This window comes from Penicillium soppii (assembly GCF_028829465.1).
Source record: "Penicillium soppii strain IBT 18220 chromosome Unknown utg000007l, whole genome shotgun sequence".
NCBI classification, from domain to species: Eukaryota; Fungi; Ascomycota; class Eurotiomycetes; order Eurotiales; family Aspergillaceae; genus Penicillium; species Penicillium soppii.
The window spans coordinates 1,567,349-1,584,337 of record NW_026643237.1 but is presented as its reverse complement, the minus strand read 5'-3'; the positions used below and the strand labels follow the sequence as shown (position 1 = coordinate 1,584,337).

At 47.0% G+C, this 16,989-nt stretch overlaps 6 protein-coding genes across 6 annotated transcripts; 3 read left to right on the top strand and 3 right to left on the bottom strand.

The window, feature by feature from the left end:
- Positions 1-419: 419 nt before the first annotated feature.
- On the bottom strand, positions 420-1,666 carry N7529_009863 (nitronate monooxygenase; the record flags this gene model as incomplete). The annotated part of the gene is made up of 5 exons (XM_057245390.1): positions 420-528; positions 584-846; positions 900-928; positions 983-1,501; positions 1,552-1,666. 5 exons carry the CDS (start codon positions 1,664-1,666, stop codon positions 420-422), a joined length of 1,035 nt encoding a protein of 344 aa, XP_057093653.1.
- A 671-nt stretch (positions 1,667-2,337) lies between these two features.
- Positions 2,338-4,075, bottom strand: N7529_009862 (FMN-dependent alpha-hydroxy acid dehydrogenase; the record flags this gene model as incomplete). The annotated part of the gene is made up of 5 exons (XM_057245389.1): positions 2,338-2,424; positions 2,479-2,552; positions 2,605-3,847; positions 3,924-3,982; positions 4,048-4,075. 5 exons carry the CDS (start codon positions 4,073-4,075, stop codon positions 2,338-2,340), a joined length of 1,491 nt encoding a protein of 496 aa, XP_057093652.1.
- Positions 4,076-4,984: 909 nt separating this feature from the next.
- On the top strand, positions 4,985-5,959 carry N7529_009861 (PLL family lectin; the record flags this gene model as incomplete). The annotated part of the gene is made up of 1 exon (XM_057245388.1): positions 4,985-5,959. One exon carries the CDS (start codon positions 4,985-4,987, stop codon positions 5,957-5,959), a length of 975 nt encoding a protein of 324 aa, XP_057093651.1.
- A 3,717-nt stretch (positions 5,960-9,676) lies between these two features.
- Positions 9,677-10,695, top strand: N7529_009860 (RTA1 domain-containing protein; the record flags this gene model as incomplete). Its single annotated transcript, XM_057245387.1, has 2 exons — positions 9,677-9,845; positions 9,917-10,695. The coding sequence occupies 2 exons, from the start codon at positions 9,677-9,679 to the stop codon at positions 10,693-10,695; spliced, it is 948 nt and encodes a 315-aa protein (XP_057093650.1).
- A 739-nt stretch (positions 10,696-11,434) lies between these two features.
- Positions 11,435-12,235, bottom strand: N7529_009859 (uncharacterized protein; the record flags this gene model as incomplete). Its single annotated transcript, XM_057245386.1, has 1 exon — positions 11,435-12,235. The coding sequence occupies one exon, from the start codon at positions 12,233-12,235 to the stop codon at positions 11,435-11,437; it is 801 nt and encodes a 266-aa protein (XP_057093649.1).
- Positions 12,236-13,170: 935 nt separating this feature from the next.
- N7529_009858 (LysM peptidoglycan-binding domain-containing protein) lies at positions 13,171-13,972 on the top strand (the record flags this gene model as incomplete). Its single annotated transcript, XM_057245385.1, has 2 exons — positions 13,171-13,534; positions 13,617-13,972. 2 exons carry the CDS (start codon positions 13,171-13,173, stop codon positions 13,970-13,972), a joined length of 720 nt encoding a protein of 239 aa, XP_057093648.1.
- Between the last annotated feature and the right edge of the window lie 3,017 nt (positions 13,973-16,989).

Genomic DNA, 16,989 nt, shown 5'->3' with positions numbered 1-16,989 from the left:
AAAGCTGAGGACCAAATTATGCTGTGAATTGTGAATATGATTTGAGAGAGAGGATGTTCGAGTGTGAAGAATTGAGGTCGGAGAGCTTAAAGAGTTAAAGAGGGGAAGGGGAACTCGATGCGGTATGCGCTTTTTGACGATCGCCTATTTCCAATTTATGAATTTGTTGAAGGAATTTGAATCTTCATTGGGTGTTCTTAATTATTTGTATTTCGGTTTGTGCAGTCTAGTTAACCTTGCATATGTACATGTGTGTTTGGTTCGAGTATATATATATTTCCAAGGTCGGGGATATAGTTTCGGCATCACTATCTAGGTACTATATGTAGTGGTTCACTAGCACACTATTTAATGAACTATTGGAGAACATCCGACAGTCTCTAATGGACTCGATATAGCATAATTCCACATACACAGATTCAAAGCTCTCCCTTCATTCGCTCCAATATCATCCTCACCTCCTGCTGGGTAGTCTGGATAACATCACCAACAGAGACCACCTCCTTGATACTTCCAACACTCGCACCACTATAGATAATATGATCAGTATAGAGATGTGAATACCAGAGAATTGAATACTCACGCCCATACAGTCCGCCTATCGTCCTCGCCAGCCTTCCTAGCCTCATTATATCGTCGGATGACTTCCTCATCACTGATACCCTCTTGAGAATCCTCGTAACTAACCCCAATAACAGCTCTCCCATCATACTGCCTGGGGAAGACATCAGTAGACTGGAAGACATCGTGTCGAACAGACTTGATAGTCGAGACTCCGCCATCGCTACTCGCCACGATAGTCTGTTTCATAGCAGACGGCGCAGGGCATTCGGACGTCACAAGGAACTAGACTCAATCAGCACAGACATAGCCTCAGTCTAGAGAAAAGAACAACTTACCCTCGTACCCATCACAATCCCATCAGCACCTACTCGCCGTTAACAGCCATCATCAAAACCAAGCAAGAAAGCAAGAAACCAACCCAGACCCAGAGCAGCAACACACCCCCTCCCATCAACAATGCCCCCAGCAGCAAGAACAACAGTCGTCGCATTCCTAGCATTCACCAAATCCCTCACCTCAGGCACCAACGAGATCAACCCAGCACCCCTAGCCCACTGATGCCCACCAGCATCCGTCCCCTGAACAACCAAACCATCAACCCCCTGCCCAACAGCCGTCTCCGCAGCCCTCACAGTCCCGACCTGAACAAAGAGCTTGACATCCCAATCCCGATATCGCCGAATAGCCCGTATCAGCACTTCGTGATCCTCATCATCCTTCGGAAACGACAGCCAAACCGCCGCAACGCGGTTCTCCCACAGAATGGGAATAACATTCTCGACAAACCCCTCCGACTGGAAAGTAATAAAGCCCACTCCGAGCGGGAGGGTCTCGTTCTCAGCTAGATCGAGGATCGAGCGCGCTTCTGCTAGTTGGGTTTTTAAGTTTGCGAGCTGCGTGGACTCGGTACGGAAATCAAAGCCTCCGCCGATAAAGCCTGCGACTGTTAGGTTTGCGTGATGCATGCATGGTTTTGGAAAGACGTACCGAATCCGTGTGCTTTTGTTACTGCTGTTGCTAGGTTGACGTCGGCGAAGCCGAACATCGGTGCGTTTGCTATGAACGGTATGGTTGTGTGGGGGAACCATTCTGATAGGGTCATTTTGGGGTTATGTGCTGGTGTGTAGGAGTTAGATAGATGGGATTGATGTGATCCTGAGCTAGAATTATATAGTGTGACGGATATATGGCGGATATGGAGGGGCTGCTTATGTCTGTCAGCCCCGCCGAGCGATGAGTGAATATCTGTGATACCCCGGTACCATATGATCCAATTCTTAATTCTTGTATATCCGGGTATTCACTAACTACGTAGCATATGTGTGATATAGGAACAGACAGTAGGAAGCCCTTGGGATACGTATGGGCAAAACAAATGTAATAACTGCTCATGTAGCCACAAAGTAAAACTTCTTCCATGAACAGTTTCGTGGTCTAGCGGTTATGATTTTCCGTTAACAATTGCTTCAATAGCGAGTGTTCCGGAAAGGTTCTGGGTTCGATTCCCAGCGAAACTAATTTTTTGATGTGTTCTTCTATTTTTGCATAGATCGTTGATTGGGGCATATTTTTGGTGGAGAATGGTTATGTGGGACCGGGCCAGATTGAGTGGTGGCAATAGAAATGAATCTGTTCGGCATTCGTGAAAACATAATGTCGAGCATTGGCAGTTAGCACGGAAATGAAGTTCCGTCGGAATTGAATGTCGAATGACCAATAGTTGGGTAGAGCAACAATTTACATTGGAGGATATATAGCACTAATTACTTCAACCTAAAGTCGAGCGCGGAATTCACGACGCAAAGGCTCGAGGGCAGCTGGACCATCATAGATCTGTTGCTCAGTCATGCGAGTGTTGATCTAGAAGTAACAAGTTAGTTGGTGTTGATACCCAGACGGAATGAAAAGACTTACATGTTGGAGACCTAATTGTTCAACTCGCTCCACACCAAGCAAACGCATACATGTCTTCATCTCATCATTCAGAACTACAAAATCGTTAGCAAGAAACCTTCAGATATTCACACGGAACCAACTTACTCTGCAAAGTCCGACGAACACCATCGACTCCACCAGCCGCAAGACCCCAAAGAGCGGCGCGCCCAAGACCGACAGCCTTCGCACCGAGACAAAGAGCCTTGACGGCATCAGTACCGCGACGAATACCGCCATCGACATACACCTCAATCTTATCAAAGACCTCGGGACAATACTTCCGAATCTCCAAAAGAGTATGCACAGCCGGAGGCGCAGTATCCATCGCCCGTCCACCGTGGTTCGAGAGAATGATGCCCTTGACCTGGGGTGCATGCAGCGAGGCAAGGTACGCATCCTCGTGAGTCTGCAGACCCTTCAAAACAATAGGCAGATCCGTCTGGGTAGCGAGCCAGGCGAGAGTCTGTGTCCACGACAGGGATGGATCGGTGCCTGCGAACAATTGCTGGCCAACACCGCCAGACCCTTCTGTCGGGTTGGGCGTGTCGTCCGAGGAGCGCTCGGCGGCTTTCACGCCGCTGGTCACCGCGGCTGTGCGTCCTGTCATACCCGCTCGCTCGTCGTCCTCGCGTTTGCCTGGAACTGGGGCGTCCAGGGTTAGAACGATAAATTTGATCGCTTTGAGCTTGTTGATGCGGGCGAGCATTGTTTCGCTCTTTTTGCGGTCGATCTGGACGTATAGTTGCCAGCCGAAAATCTGGTCCGGTGAGGCGTTGGCCACGATTTGTTCGGGTGTCATGGATGCGTTGTTGGAGATTATTTGCATCGCGCCGAAACTGCGGCATGCTTCTGCGATGCCGGCTTCGCCGGATGGATGGCCTAGACGGGCCATTGCTGCGGGGGAGACGTAGATGGGTGTTTTGAGGTTATAGCCGAGAACTGTTGTGTCCAAGTCGCACTTTGTGCAGTCTACGAAGACTCTCGGGCGTAGAAGGACGGACTGGTATACTTTGTTGTTGAAGGATTTGCTGACTTTGTCGTCCGATGCGGAGTAGTAGTATGCCCAAGCCTTCTTGCTTACTTGCTTAGCAGCCACTTCCTCTAGTTCATCTAGATTGAGAAGGTTCTCCATGGGCGGTGGTCCCTCGAGCACTTCTTGTGGCTCGGAGGATGTCTCCTCCTTTGGTAATGTGCTTGCGTCGATTGTTCCTAGACATGCCTCGGGCTTGAGTTCCTCTTCGAGGATACCCGGTGGGTGAATTGGATCATATTCCTCGGTGGCATCTTGACCTGCAAGTTTGAGAATAATCTTTGCACCGCCAGGGTGACTGCCCAGGAAGTCGGTAACCTAGATAAAGGGTCAGATGTCGAATTCTGGAGGGTAGACAGCGCATTAGGAATATGATTGCATCTGATTATCTTACATCGTAGACCTTGCCATATAGCACTACCCAACAGCTCTCCCGAGTGTTGTGTTTTGCGACTAATTGTTCAGTCAGTGAAACATCCCGCGTGGGGGTCACAGGGACCTGTGCGGAGACCGGATACCTTCTGTCGCATCGAATACCTTTGCCATTCTTCAATCGCGGTAGAGTCGAGAAGAGAGATTAGGGATGGTATATGTAGGCAGAATAGAAGAGAGATATTCGAAAGTTGAATACAAGTTAAGAGGAGAAGATGTCCGGAAAAGGCGCCGACATCAAGTTGGAGAGTGTGGGGAACCTCGGCGGACGCTTTTGCCCCATTGGGCGATATTTCAATAGCCGACCAATGAATTCGAATAGATTTGATGTGATTGGTGGATTATCTGTGGATCATCTGTGCGAATATCTGTGGATGTAAATAGATGTCAAATCAATTTGTTTACATTATTGTAGAGCTGTTCATGCAATATTGTATAGGTTGAAGCTAGAATGCATAGAATATATATATATAACAATTATCGGCCAGACACTGAGCCTACTGCCTCTATATGTATCTATGTAACTACATGAAGCCGGTACATAGGTACTTACCAGCAAGGGTATGGTCATATTCTAACTTTTTGGCGATATACCTGGAAGACTTCCGCAACTGGAAAGTTATTCAAACTAAGTCATAGCACAATTGGACCAATCAAATCATCACAGCTGAATATTATCTTACGCCTTCACCATGAGATCATACCTATGTACTTTATCGACTAATTTGTCGGTTCTACTAGATGTCATCATTATGTCTAATACAACCTAGGTACTGTAGCCGGAGTACTGTCATCATGGGGTTGCCTTGTCATTATGACAGACTTGAAGATAATATACCATACAAGCATCCCTTGGTGCAATCTTATACTTTGGGGGGTTGGGCATTCTTATCAGATAACCTTAGCTAGGCATTACATTCTACGTATATCTGGCTGTCGTTTTGGTAGGTCCTCCTCGTGGGGGTTTTCCGTCTCATATTCGGTCTACTGACATTTGTTTTTTGTCAGTCTTGAGAAAGCATCATGGAAAATTCACCAGTCTCAATCTCCTGGAGCCACAACCATCTTGAGATTTTTTGGGTAGGAACTGATGATGCTTGCTGGCATAAAGTATGGGATGGACATGAATGGAAAAGTTGGGAACCTCTCGGTGGTAAATTTCTCAGTCGTGTGACAGCAGTGAGCTGGGGCTACGGTCGAGTTGATCTCTTTGGCATTGGTGCTGACAATGCTTGCCTTCACAATTCATGGGATAGCGGACTTGGCAGATGGAGTGACTGGAAGAACCTAGGGGGGTACTTGACTAGTACTATCCATGCTGTGAGCTGGGGTCCAGATCGAATCGATCTCTTTGGCCGCAGCAGTAGTAATGCTTGCCTTCACAAGTCGTGGGATGGCAGACTTGATAGATGGAGTGACTGGGAGGACCTGGGTGGGGTCTTTAACAGTCCTATTCATGCCGTCAGCTGGGGACCAAATCGAATCGATCTCTTCGGCCTCGGCACCAGCAATGCTTGCTATCACAAGTCGCAGGATGGTGGACTTGACGGATGGAGTGACTGGGAGGACCTAGGAGGAGACTTTATCAGTCCTATCCATGCTGTGACTTGGGGACCAGATCGAATCGATCTCTTTGGCTGCAGCACTAGCCATGCTTGCCATCACAAGTGGTGGGATGGCAGAATCAACAGATGGACCGACTGGAAGGACCTAGATGGTGCCTTTACTAGTCCTATTCATGCCGTGAGTGGGAGTCCAAATAGTCTCGATCTATTTGGCCGTGGAGCAAGAAATGTTTGTCTCCATAAGTGGTGGGATGCTGCTGCTGACAAATGGGTTGGATGGGAGCCGCTAAATGGTGTTTTACTTAGCGGCCCTCCGTCCGCTGGGAGCCAGAGTCGGCTGGATGTCTTTGTCGTTGGAACCGACCATACTTGCTATCATGGATGGTGGGACAGAAGTACGTGGAAAGGATGGGAGTCCCTGGGAAAGGTTTGAGTTTCTGAACAGGGAGCCTAAATTGATTTTCTGGATCTTTAATAAAATTTACCCTGTGAGGTGCACTTGGAACGTGGTGTTAAACCGACATGTACAAGAATGAATAATGCTGTTTGACAATTTAACCACGACTGATAGAGGCATGGGTTTTGATATGTGAAAAAAGCAGCGATTTCGACATCTCTGCACTCCGCCTCGGAATTCTGAATACCCTACGCGGCCTGCGGGCTTTTGAAATCGTCGAACATTGACGGTACGGGTACGAAGTCTTCCTTGCCGAAGGTCCTTTTTCAAACAATGTCCAGCTCTCTTGATACAAGTGTTTATTAACCGCTGTGACAACCAACTGGAGAGCAGCCAATACGATGCTGAAAACTTCAAATCCGCTCATCCTGTTTGAGAGTGAAACCGGGGTACACTTTTGCTTCATCATTTTACGTCTATCTCCTCTACTGCACCAGCCAACAAACGAAGAATATATAGTACTTAGGTACATGTGTGTAGACAGGTAGCCTCATAAAAAGAGAAGGTGGTGCCAATGACAAGTGTTTTGATCAACGCACTCATCCCAACCCACATCACTATCTTTTGGTTGGGCGTTGTCAGTAGAATTCGAAAACAATTTAATCCCCCCCCGGCGGACACTCACGCTTATTTCTCGGTCCATACCCGAAACTACAGTAGTCTAGTAATCAGTTTTAAAATAAGGCGTAAAGAATCAATTTTTAAGAATACAATTTTCCTATTCCAGAACAACTACTTAACGTATGATACCTTACAAAAGCCCCTATATGATCCTACCTTCACTGCCCCTCGATTCATCAAGTTAAACCTTTTTAGCACCACTATCGCAAAACTGCTAGGATGAAGAACGCTCAGTGCTTTGTACATACACCTTGGGCAAACAGACTAGTTGTTAAATAATAGCAAACGATTTCGGGAACTTACAGCCTTATATCTCCCCCACATTTTGAGAACTCGGCTAACCATCTCCAAACGCGCTATGCATTATAGGATGGGTTGAAATTAGTTGTTCGATCCTTAGATCCCCTTAGTAGAGGCTCCTGCTCCCTATCTACCGCAGTGACTCTGCCTTTTCCCCTCCGCCAAGCCGCTACAAGCAAAACACCCTGCCCCATCGCAAATACCCCATTATCAAAAGCGGGAAACCCAACTAAGCTATACCAATACATAACACTGTCGAGAGCGATTACCGGCCATGACCACCTGCCCCATCCTATTCTAGTATTTTTGATCGGAACGCGCCAGATCCATGTAAAAGACAAGGCAGTAAACACAACAGCTTGCACCGCTAATCCGCAGATACTTAGAGCATTGCTGGGCGGACTCGATAGTTCTGAGCTCCTTGCAATTTTGATTTCCCGTAGCTGCGAGAAAACAGCATATACCACCAACACTGTCACGAACGGGTGTAGCAGAGACATAGAGAGAAAGTATATTCCCGAAGCTAGAGGATCTCCATAAGTCCGATCTGGCGAAGGGAAACCATAGAGAATCTCCAAGATTGGAGGGATGATTGATATAAGAATGTAGAGTGCGTATGCGATGACATAGAACGGCTTAGAGGGTGTGTGTCGTAAGCAGGCACAGAAACTGGGTAGTATATTAGTTAGGACTTGCTTGATTGTGACTGTAGCAAGGGGCTAGGTATTGCTAACAGTGTAAAAAATGATAACCAGACCACAGCAGTCTGGTACATATTCAGTCTATCTCCGAACGTTGGGGGATCATAGACGAGTGGGGTGATGTTTTGAGGGTCCTTGACTATAATAACATAAACAAAGGATTTGAATTGCTCTGTTGCGCAGAGGAGGTTCCAAAAGATGTAGTCCGTTGAAACCCCTTTGCTGGTCTTTTGTGCCCAGATGCGATGCAGTTGAGGGAGAAACGATAAAGCGGTTAGGATGGTAAGAGCCCTGCGAATTTCCAAGCTTGTTAGTTTTCTTTTTGTGTTTTTGCTAGTACTGGGACATACACTCGGGCACGGTCAGGTATGGGTATAAGCAACATTTTTGAGCAGAAGTATCCCATATGATATATGCTGGATAAGTTGAGCAGGTACTCGGAGAGGTCGAATGGGAACTCTGAGCGGTTTCCCTTGGCTATCACCACCTGCTTATTCTAGTGCGGCGCTTTCTCTTTGGCCCCCAAATTTGTTTGACTCGTTTGCATGTAAGATGCTCTAGACAAAACCTCCCATGGGAAGATACGGTATATTACCACGATTCAGGGGATATTATAGCTTAGTACGTTAAATACGACAATACATACTACTGGACAGGGTTCATTTTGATGTTACCCCATTCGGATTAGCGTCGTTTCGGGTACGGGCCGAGAAATATATCGCGTGTGTGCGGGGGATAACTAATCTGTTTTCGAACTCTACTGTACACTTATAAGTCATGTTCAAACCTAAATGAATTCTAGAAAGATGATAAACTGCAGTTTTTTGCACATTCTTATTACCCAGGACAAATTTAATTTACATCGAGCTATTTCTTTCTACAAAGACATCACCTTAGATCTAACAAGAAAGCGGCCCAATATAACGTACGAGATCATTGACGACACACTATATCCTCTGATCAAGGTTAATTTTATTTCGAATTCAAGAAATCCCATATTTTGAAGGCATCACACAAACTCAATTTCAATGACATGCAGCTTTCCGCTATCTTGGACAAACCGAGTCTCGCGATATTTGCTTTTGGAAAGAACACCAGACTTGGGAATTTGGTAGTTTGAATAGAGAGGAGCAGACTTGAGACATGTGTATTCTAATTAACGGCTGCAGCCTTCCCCTCTTTTCAATAAAGAGCAGTGTTCCAAGTTTGTGGCAGCACTAGAAAGTTTCGGCATAATGGCAAACGATGTTAACCTACATGAAGATGATTGCTCTGTTTCCAACATAACTTCTCCGGGACTCTTGGCTCGACAGCTGAGTGCTGCGGAGCACCCACTTACACCTGTACGAATTAAATCGGGGTGACGGCGAAAAGACGGCGATTGTGCGTGGCCTCTTAAGGGGAGATCATGGTCTTTTCACCTAGCACTAGTGTGGAAGCATTGAATACAGAATTCGGAGCGCAAAACCCTCATGCTTTGACTTGCATACTTAGGTTGGAGGCTGGGTTTACGTAGGCTATCAGATCAACCATATCACAGATCGGGCATGATATTTGAACAGCACTATACCTAATAGGGTAATTCACCGCGCCTCAAAATACTGAAATTGGCCAATCAAGTTACTTCGCACCCATTACCACAAAGAGTCTAGTAATGTAAGAAGAGGCTGAGTTGCTAATGTAAATCACTTCAACCTGGAAACATTGACTAACTAAGTATTAATTAGTAGTCAACAGCCTTATGCATGTTTCTTTTTTAAATTTGCTTTGTATGAGTATCTCCACTCCAACGTAACCATTGCCTATATTGGAAGACCCACCTATATTAGCAACGGGCAATTCTATCTTGCTAGCCAATCTCACAGTCAGCCTCAGATAAAGCTGTGCTGGCATAGCCGAGTGGATGTTGTGTAGCCTAAAAGTCCGTTACTTTTCCCTCACTAAGTCCGACAAGCTGGTGACCATTTAAACCCCAGTGCTAACCAGGGGACGATGAAATAACAATTTCTATCCAGAACACTCTAGTCTCATAATACAAACCCTAATCATTGTGGATGTTCGTACCCTCACAATGTCTACAACAGACGACTCTTCGAATCCCTACTACAAATATTATACGCCCTCCACTGCTGCTGCCTTCGTGTTTGCGATCCTTTTCTGTGTCTCCGGTTTGGTTCAAATATGGAGGATAATAAGGACGCGACAATGGTTTGGAATTGTGGTTCTTGTCGCGGCAGCTTGTATGGACCCCATTATTCTCAATCATAATAATGAAACGCCTTTCAAACTAATTCCACTACTCGTCTTATAGTCGAAGCTGTTGGCTTGCTCGCGAGAGCTGATTCAAGCAAGCACCTGGACAAGAAGTCACCATACGAGCTTCAAACCATCCTAATCCTTCTCGCCCCCATCCTCTTCGCCGCTTCAGTCTACATGTTCCTTGGTCGTCTGATCCGTGTATCAAGACACCCAGAGTTATGCCTCATCCGCATAAACTGGCTCACCCCAATCTTCGTCATTGGCGACATCTTTTGCTTTTTCGTTCAAGCCGTCGGTGTCGTGATCTTACTGCGCGCTGAATCTCAATCCAAGTTGAACTTGGCCAAAGCCATTATTCTCGCTGGTCTTGGGCTACAGGTGTTCTTCTTTGCTATCTTTGCTACGATTGCCGTCCTTTTCCACATCCGACTGAATTCCCGCGGGGAAGGAAAAGTCGTTCACCCGAGCGTGAATGTGCATATCAGGCTCTGGAACATCTACCTCTGCAGTTTGCTCATTACAGTCCGGAATGTTTATCGGCTGGTGGAATACGTGACCGGTACTAATGCCTACCTTTCGAAGCGAGAATGGCCTGCCTATGTCTTGGATATTGGACTGATGTTGATCATCATGGTTATCTCCAACTTTTGGTATTTTCGCAAGACTAAGGAAATGTACGAGCCCCCTGCTTTTGATACGAGAACGGAGTATCCTCTGGCTGAGCAACGGCTTCTCGGGCCACAGGAGGAGTTGGCTCCTGGACAATCCCTTTCTTATGGATATCACCAGCCTCCTCGATATTACGAACCTCTCGGACGTACCAATGCTTGATAGCGCTGCTAGAACTGTTGGCTCAAAGCCATGGCGTATCTCAGGATTGACAGGAAAGTTCCGTGTGCCTTTTTATGATGTTAGATTATACCATGATGTCCGGCTTTTTTCTCTTGTTGCTGCAATTATTTCAGTTATTTATGTTGCCTTTGGGGGTTTATTATTTATTATTCAATAGGCCACCGTTTACTTGATAGTTCGGCTTTGAATGTTCAGCCGGTATCCAACGTGTATAATATGATAACAAGCCACACATTTCCTTTCTTCACAACTCCCTTCATACAGAATGCTCAAGGAGAAGCTCCCTGGAAAGCCTAATAAAACAAAGCTAATACAATAGTTGGGAACAGCCATTGTCGGATTTTTAGCAAACATACGGACACCCTCTTCCCCATCGACATTATGGGGTCTACAGAAGGTGATTCTCACCACAATGTGGAATCGATATTCTCAATTATTTTCAATGATACTTAAGCAAATGCTTCAAAATGCTTCTATGGCGGCGCCTCGCGCCTTCTTTGCGGGCACACTTTCTCGTGACGATGGTGCAGGCAAGACTTTGCATTTATAACAGGGCAATACGCCATATGTCAGATATGATAAACTAGGCCTTTTATGGGGATATTCTAAGGCTTTATACACAGCTGGCATCCTTTCCAATTATAGAAGACTAAACATCACCTTAATCAAGACTCTGCAGCAGGAGTAGGAAGTCAATCATTTAATAGGAATTGCCTGGTCACACAAGAAAGAAACCTAACGCCCCAGTAAGGCCTAGCAAGCAGGAGAGACCCGCCACCGCCAATGATTGTGCAGCACTCTTCTTATCCGGGCACTCGGCTGGCTTGTTGAAGTGGAGATCGCAGTAACGGGCCAATTTAGAGGCCTCCATGCTTGCGAGAGTGGTCTTGTCAATTTGGGTCCGACAAGGATTCGTTGAAGGAGTCGGGGAGGCTGCCACCACGGCGCATGTATGGTTGGTGTATTTACCGCCCTCCCAAAGTCTGCTGCTGATGGACTTGGTTTTGTCGGTCACATTGATCGCCACACCTGGTTGCCCGGTACATGTCTTGTTGGCCGTAGCAGCAAGGGGGTCCAGCTTTGAGGCAGAGTTGCTGGTGGTGAACATGGTTCTCCTGGTAGTGGTGTTGCTGATCACCTCGTTGCCATATTCGGGTGATTCCACGTTGCAGCTATCCCAGCCTAGGGTCCAGAGTACGCTCCAACGACCCTCGGTACTAAAGGCGTCGGTATATTTGTGGGCAAAATAGGTTTCCTGGTCTGTCCAGTTTACCCATTGGAGTTCATGCCACAGGTTGTAGACTTTGTCCCCATCCTCGTCCCTTAGACTGTAACTGATTGAGGGGTTTAGGTGTCTCGCGCGCTCGGAATTCTTGAGCGCAAAGACGACAGGGAACGTGTCGTTGGGCGCATATGTTTCATTGCGCGGAAAAATCAGATTCACTTCGAGTACATCAGAAGCGTTGATCACGGTCCCCAGACAGGCAGCGAGCATCCAGATCGTCGTTGGAATGTGCATGATGAGGGCGAGTCAGACCTTCGACCGCGGAAAAATGGGAGCGAGAGAGAACCCTGCAGTTTGAGGACAATCTGCAAAGCAGGGAACCAAATTGGTAAACAGTGAAGGTAAGATGAACAAGCATATTGGGAGCCAGCGCTCAGATAGACTCCGAAGGCAATTCAATGGGTGCAGGGGTCGAAAGACCATGTGAGACCTTTAATCCTTGCCCGCATACAAGTGGCGGCTTGGCAGCTCATGGTCCTCTCAACAACAGAGCTAAAGACCCTGGAAGTTTGGCTCCGCGGTGCGCCGGACAGCGCGGATTTGGGGCCGCCCCCTGCCAAGCCCTTGGCTTTCAGGTTCCGTGGCCAGTTGCAGCATTACAGTGCCTAGGTCGAGTAGTCAACGCTAACTGGCAAATACACACCGATTCCACAGGCTCCTGTACGACTCTTCTTGACATGAATCCTGCGGCTCCGTTCGGGTAACTTATCCCCATTGTTGGGTGCACGTAGACTTTGTACATACATGCTTGGCATTTTCATATCTACAATCCTCCATTTCGCCACTGGCATACAATAGGACCCGCTTCATACGTTAGTCAGTGATACCGAATATGATAAGGGTAGTATTGTAACAACGAGCCAAGGATTTTGAGGCTTCGGCTAGCTGGAAATAGTTGGGAAATAATGAATGAAGTACGCTAAGTTAGTGGAAGTAGTATGGAGGTGATAGGTACCCATAGATGAAATGGATGAGGCCAGGCAGTGTCCTCGGAACTGCTAGGGCCCTTAACTACTATACAAGGCTATAGAGAAGCCGTACTTGGAGGTTAAGCATTCATTCATCCAGGTTGACTCGGAGTCTATAAGTATGCAACCCTCGGATTTCCCAGCAGGAAACTCTCACTGACACTTTCCTTCTCTACAAAGCCCAAATTCAAGCCTCACACAATGCAACTCAAAGCTCTTCTCGCCGTCGGATCAGTCCCAGCAATGGGTGCAGCCCTGGCTCCTCGCGCTGTCAACTGCGACTTCGCAACAACTGCTGATCCCGGGGCTACATGCGCTAGCTTTTCCAGCAGCTGGGGACTGTCAGTGAGCGACTTGCAGAAGCTGAACCCTGGCATCACCTGCCCGAATCTCGATACTAGCAAGTCTTACTGCGTGGTTGGTACCGCCACGGATGAACCAACCCCATCCACGAGCACAACAACCACCGCCACCCAGCCGACAACCACCGATTCCGCTCCCAGCATCTCTCCCACTATGCCCGGTATTGCAGCCAACTGTGATGGTTTCCACAAGGTCTCACCCGGTAACCAGTGTGATACCATAGCCAAGAAGTAAAGTATCACGGAGGTCCAGTTCAAGAGCTGGAACAGCCAGATAGACGCCAGTAAGTCTTTCCTTTTCTCCATGCCTTTTGTGGCCATGGGGCTGCTTCGAAAGTCATAATCTAACAGCTGGTGCAGAATGCTCAAACCTTTGGCTCGACTACTTTGTCTGCGTGCATGTTCCCGGCGCAGTCACCACCTCGGCACCCCAGCCAACGGCCCCTACGGGCCCAACACCCCAGATGCCTGGTATTGTGAGCAACTGCAAGAAGTACCACCTGATCAAGGATGGTGAGAGCTGCTGGTCCATCTACACGGATGCGGGTATCACATTGGCTCAGCTCAGAACGTGGAACACGCAGGTAGATGCCTCGTGCAGCAACCTTTGGCTGGGCTACTATATCTGTACTGGTGTTTGAGCGGTTTTTAGCATCGCAAGTTAAGGGGGTGGGTGGTTGAGAGGGAAGGCTAGTAGTTGTTTGGCATGGCCTAAATCAGCTGGTCCTCAGGGTTTACTGTGGTGAAAAAGTTCATGACAGCCTCCAGAAGTCCATTCATATCTGTCGAGCATAACAAAATGCTCAAATCATTCTTCTACCTTGGCCGGGAAAGGCCATATGGCTCTCGCCTCGTCTGTAGATTTCTCCCTAGCAACGCTTTCAGTGTACATAGTCAACAATTGCTCATTATGCACCCTCTTCTCATTCACATGCAATCCTGGTGCGACCTATCCTTCCGCATCAGTGTTACTTGCGTAAGAGCCTGAATCTTATACGAAGGACTTTGACTTGCTTCTCGACTTTGACTTGCTTCTCGACTTTGACTTGCTTCTCGAATATGAGTTCTGTGAGGGAGAAAGAATCAACGTACACAAATTATTGGTTTGCTCTTAATCTGATGTACTTTATGCCGCCTATACTGGCAACTTTAAGGTCAGTAACCTACCATATAGCACTACCCATAACAGGCTCTGATTCGTCTAGGAGGTGTCATCCGCTGTTTTTGAGTTTTCAGACAATTCAAGAATCATTGTTGGAAAGCTGGTCAGCTTCTTTTACACGGAAAGCTATAGCGACAGAATACAGGCCTCGGAGGCGGACTCGCCAATGTCATGCTCCGCTCTTCAACTCCACGCCGAGTCTTTGTCTTGGCTAACAAATACATTTTTAAGGGTTTACTCGCATTATGTGTTGAAAATTATCAGAGGAGGCTTCAGTTTCTATCGGATCCCATCGAATCCATTGATACTATTCTGGATGTATACGTTTTACCTCCTACAGCGCCTAGAATTTTGAAAGAGGTTGTAGCACGTTTAGCGCGGATCAATATTTCGAATTATTTCTAAGAGAAAGCTGTTCAAATGGCTTACAATAGTGTTGCTTAGAGGGTGCCCGAATTTGTTAAAGATCTTCTCGACTTATTCATCGAAGCACCGTTGCTTGGAAACTGTGAGAATTGCGGACAGAACGTACCGATGACAGCTGCGCAAGGCGGATGTCGATGATGTCGACGTGGTACGGCAGCTATTTCTGGATGTTTTTAGTGTGATGTACCGGGACCTTTTGCTGCACCGTCATCCTTAAAAGCGCCTTGTGCCCGGAATCCTCGCTGGCTTCACGGCTAATTGGCACAAAGAAGGACAGGAAGCAGTTTATGCAGACTGGCTATGTATGGGGCATGTGCTTGCGTGCTAGTCCAGTCTTGCGCGTTTCGTGTTCTGTCGCGGACCATAGAACGACTGGTGAGCGAAGATCAATCAATCCAGTGATGATGACATTGGGCGCAGACGATGCGCAGACTTGCAGTTCTCCAGGAATAGCAGCATCATTGTGGTATGATCTCGGGGACGCGGTCGTCCTAATTCCGAAGAACAACGCAGTCCCGACCCCTTTCACCGAAGGACGCTCTGTGACCGAAATCCTGGTTGGCTTGACGATTGATTGGCATAGAAGGCGAGATGGACCGATAAGAAAATAGGACTTCTACAACATCTGCGTCGCGCGGACTTGAGATGATGAGAGGGTCTTTTGTCTCCGTGTTGGTCCGTCTTGCATGTTTCGTCCTCTGTCCTGGGCCATGCCACGACTGGCAAGCAGAGCTCAATCGAAAAAGTGGCGATATTACTGGGCGCGAGCGATGAGCATCACTGCAGTCCCCCCTAAATAGCAACAGCGCTTTGTGATATAATTGGATAAACTGAACGATAAGCTGGTCACTCGTGCGGTATTACTATGCAATGAGTGTTGAAAATGGAGACAGGCCTCTGGAAGCGATCCTGCTGGGTCTTGCCGTCTGAAGTTGAGACCTGGACGAACGTGCCTGCCTCAGCCCGCAGGCTGAACAAGGCGTAATCGGCCAGACGAGAGGTATAAAACAATGTATCCCGCACATTGTCTCTCTGACAGCACCAGTCAAGAATCGGATTAGGTCTTTGATTCTAATCACAGTCCTCAGCTTCACCCCACATCAAGCATTTATTTCCGCCTCTTTTTCCAGCTCCAGTTAGCATGAGCTTTTTTACAAACAATGCGCGCGAGGCCTTTGGTGAGGGATCTTCTAAAAGCATCATTGATTCTTCTAACTTGATATTGTGAAGCACCAATCCTCGAGCAGCCTTTGGACTGGCCTACGCTAGAATACAGGAAGGCGCTAGTTCGACACCGTCTTTCTAAGCTTAAGCAATATCAAAATCGGTGGGTGCGGGAGAAAAGAGACCAGAAAATCATCAACCGGGGAAAGAAGAGCCGGCGCACTTTGGGAATGACATTTGTATTCGTGCTCAAATGTTGATTATGCCCGAGGTTGCGCGAATCGCAACAGCCATGTCCTGCACCAAAGAGCTTTCCTTTGACGAATAACTTCTTTTAGTCTAAGATCTACAGACGCAGTGTGTCCGTGATTTTGATATAGTATACCTCCCAAATGAAAGCCCATTTCAGGGTCTTTGTCCTATAAAAGGTTGTCAAATAGATATTGCAAGGTGAGCGCCCCGATCTTATGATAATCTAGTTGATACTAACTCTATTAGTTTAAGAACATGTGATAGAAGTGCTCATATCCACGCACTAATACGGAAAGAGAACGCCAAGAAGTGGCAGAGGAAATCAAGTACGTACAGTAGGTATCCATCCATGACTTTGTTCATTGTCACTCAATATACGTCTTCCTTGACATTCTTTCAAGAATCTTCTTGATCCTGTGGTAGTCACAAAAATACAGCAGCTAACTATGCTTTAATCTAACTGCAAAGAAGTAAAGTACTTTTCTAATAAAAGCTGTTTCCAGACTTTTTGGGCACCATGTGTACAATATTGCAGTATGTAGTTATAGAGTGGAACCGTCGACGACCACGGACTTCATGTTATTGGTTATTGAAAACAATGTGTGGATATAAGGAAACCGTCAAACCAGCATTTTGAACGATGTTGTATAAAAA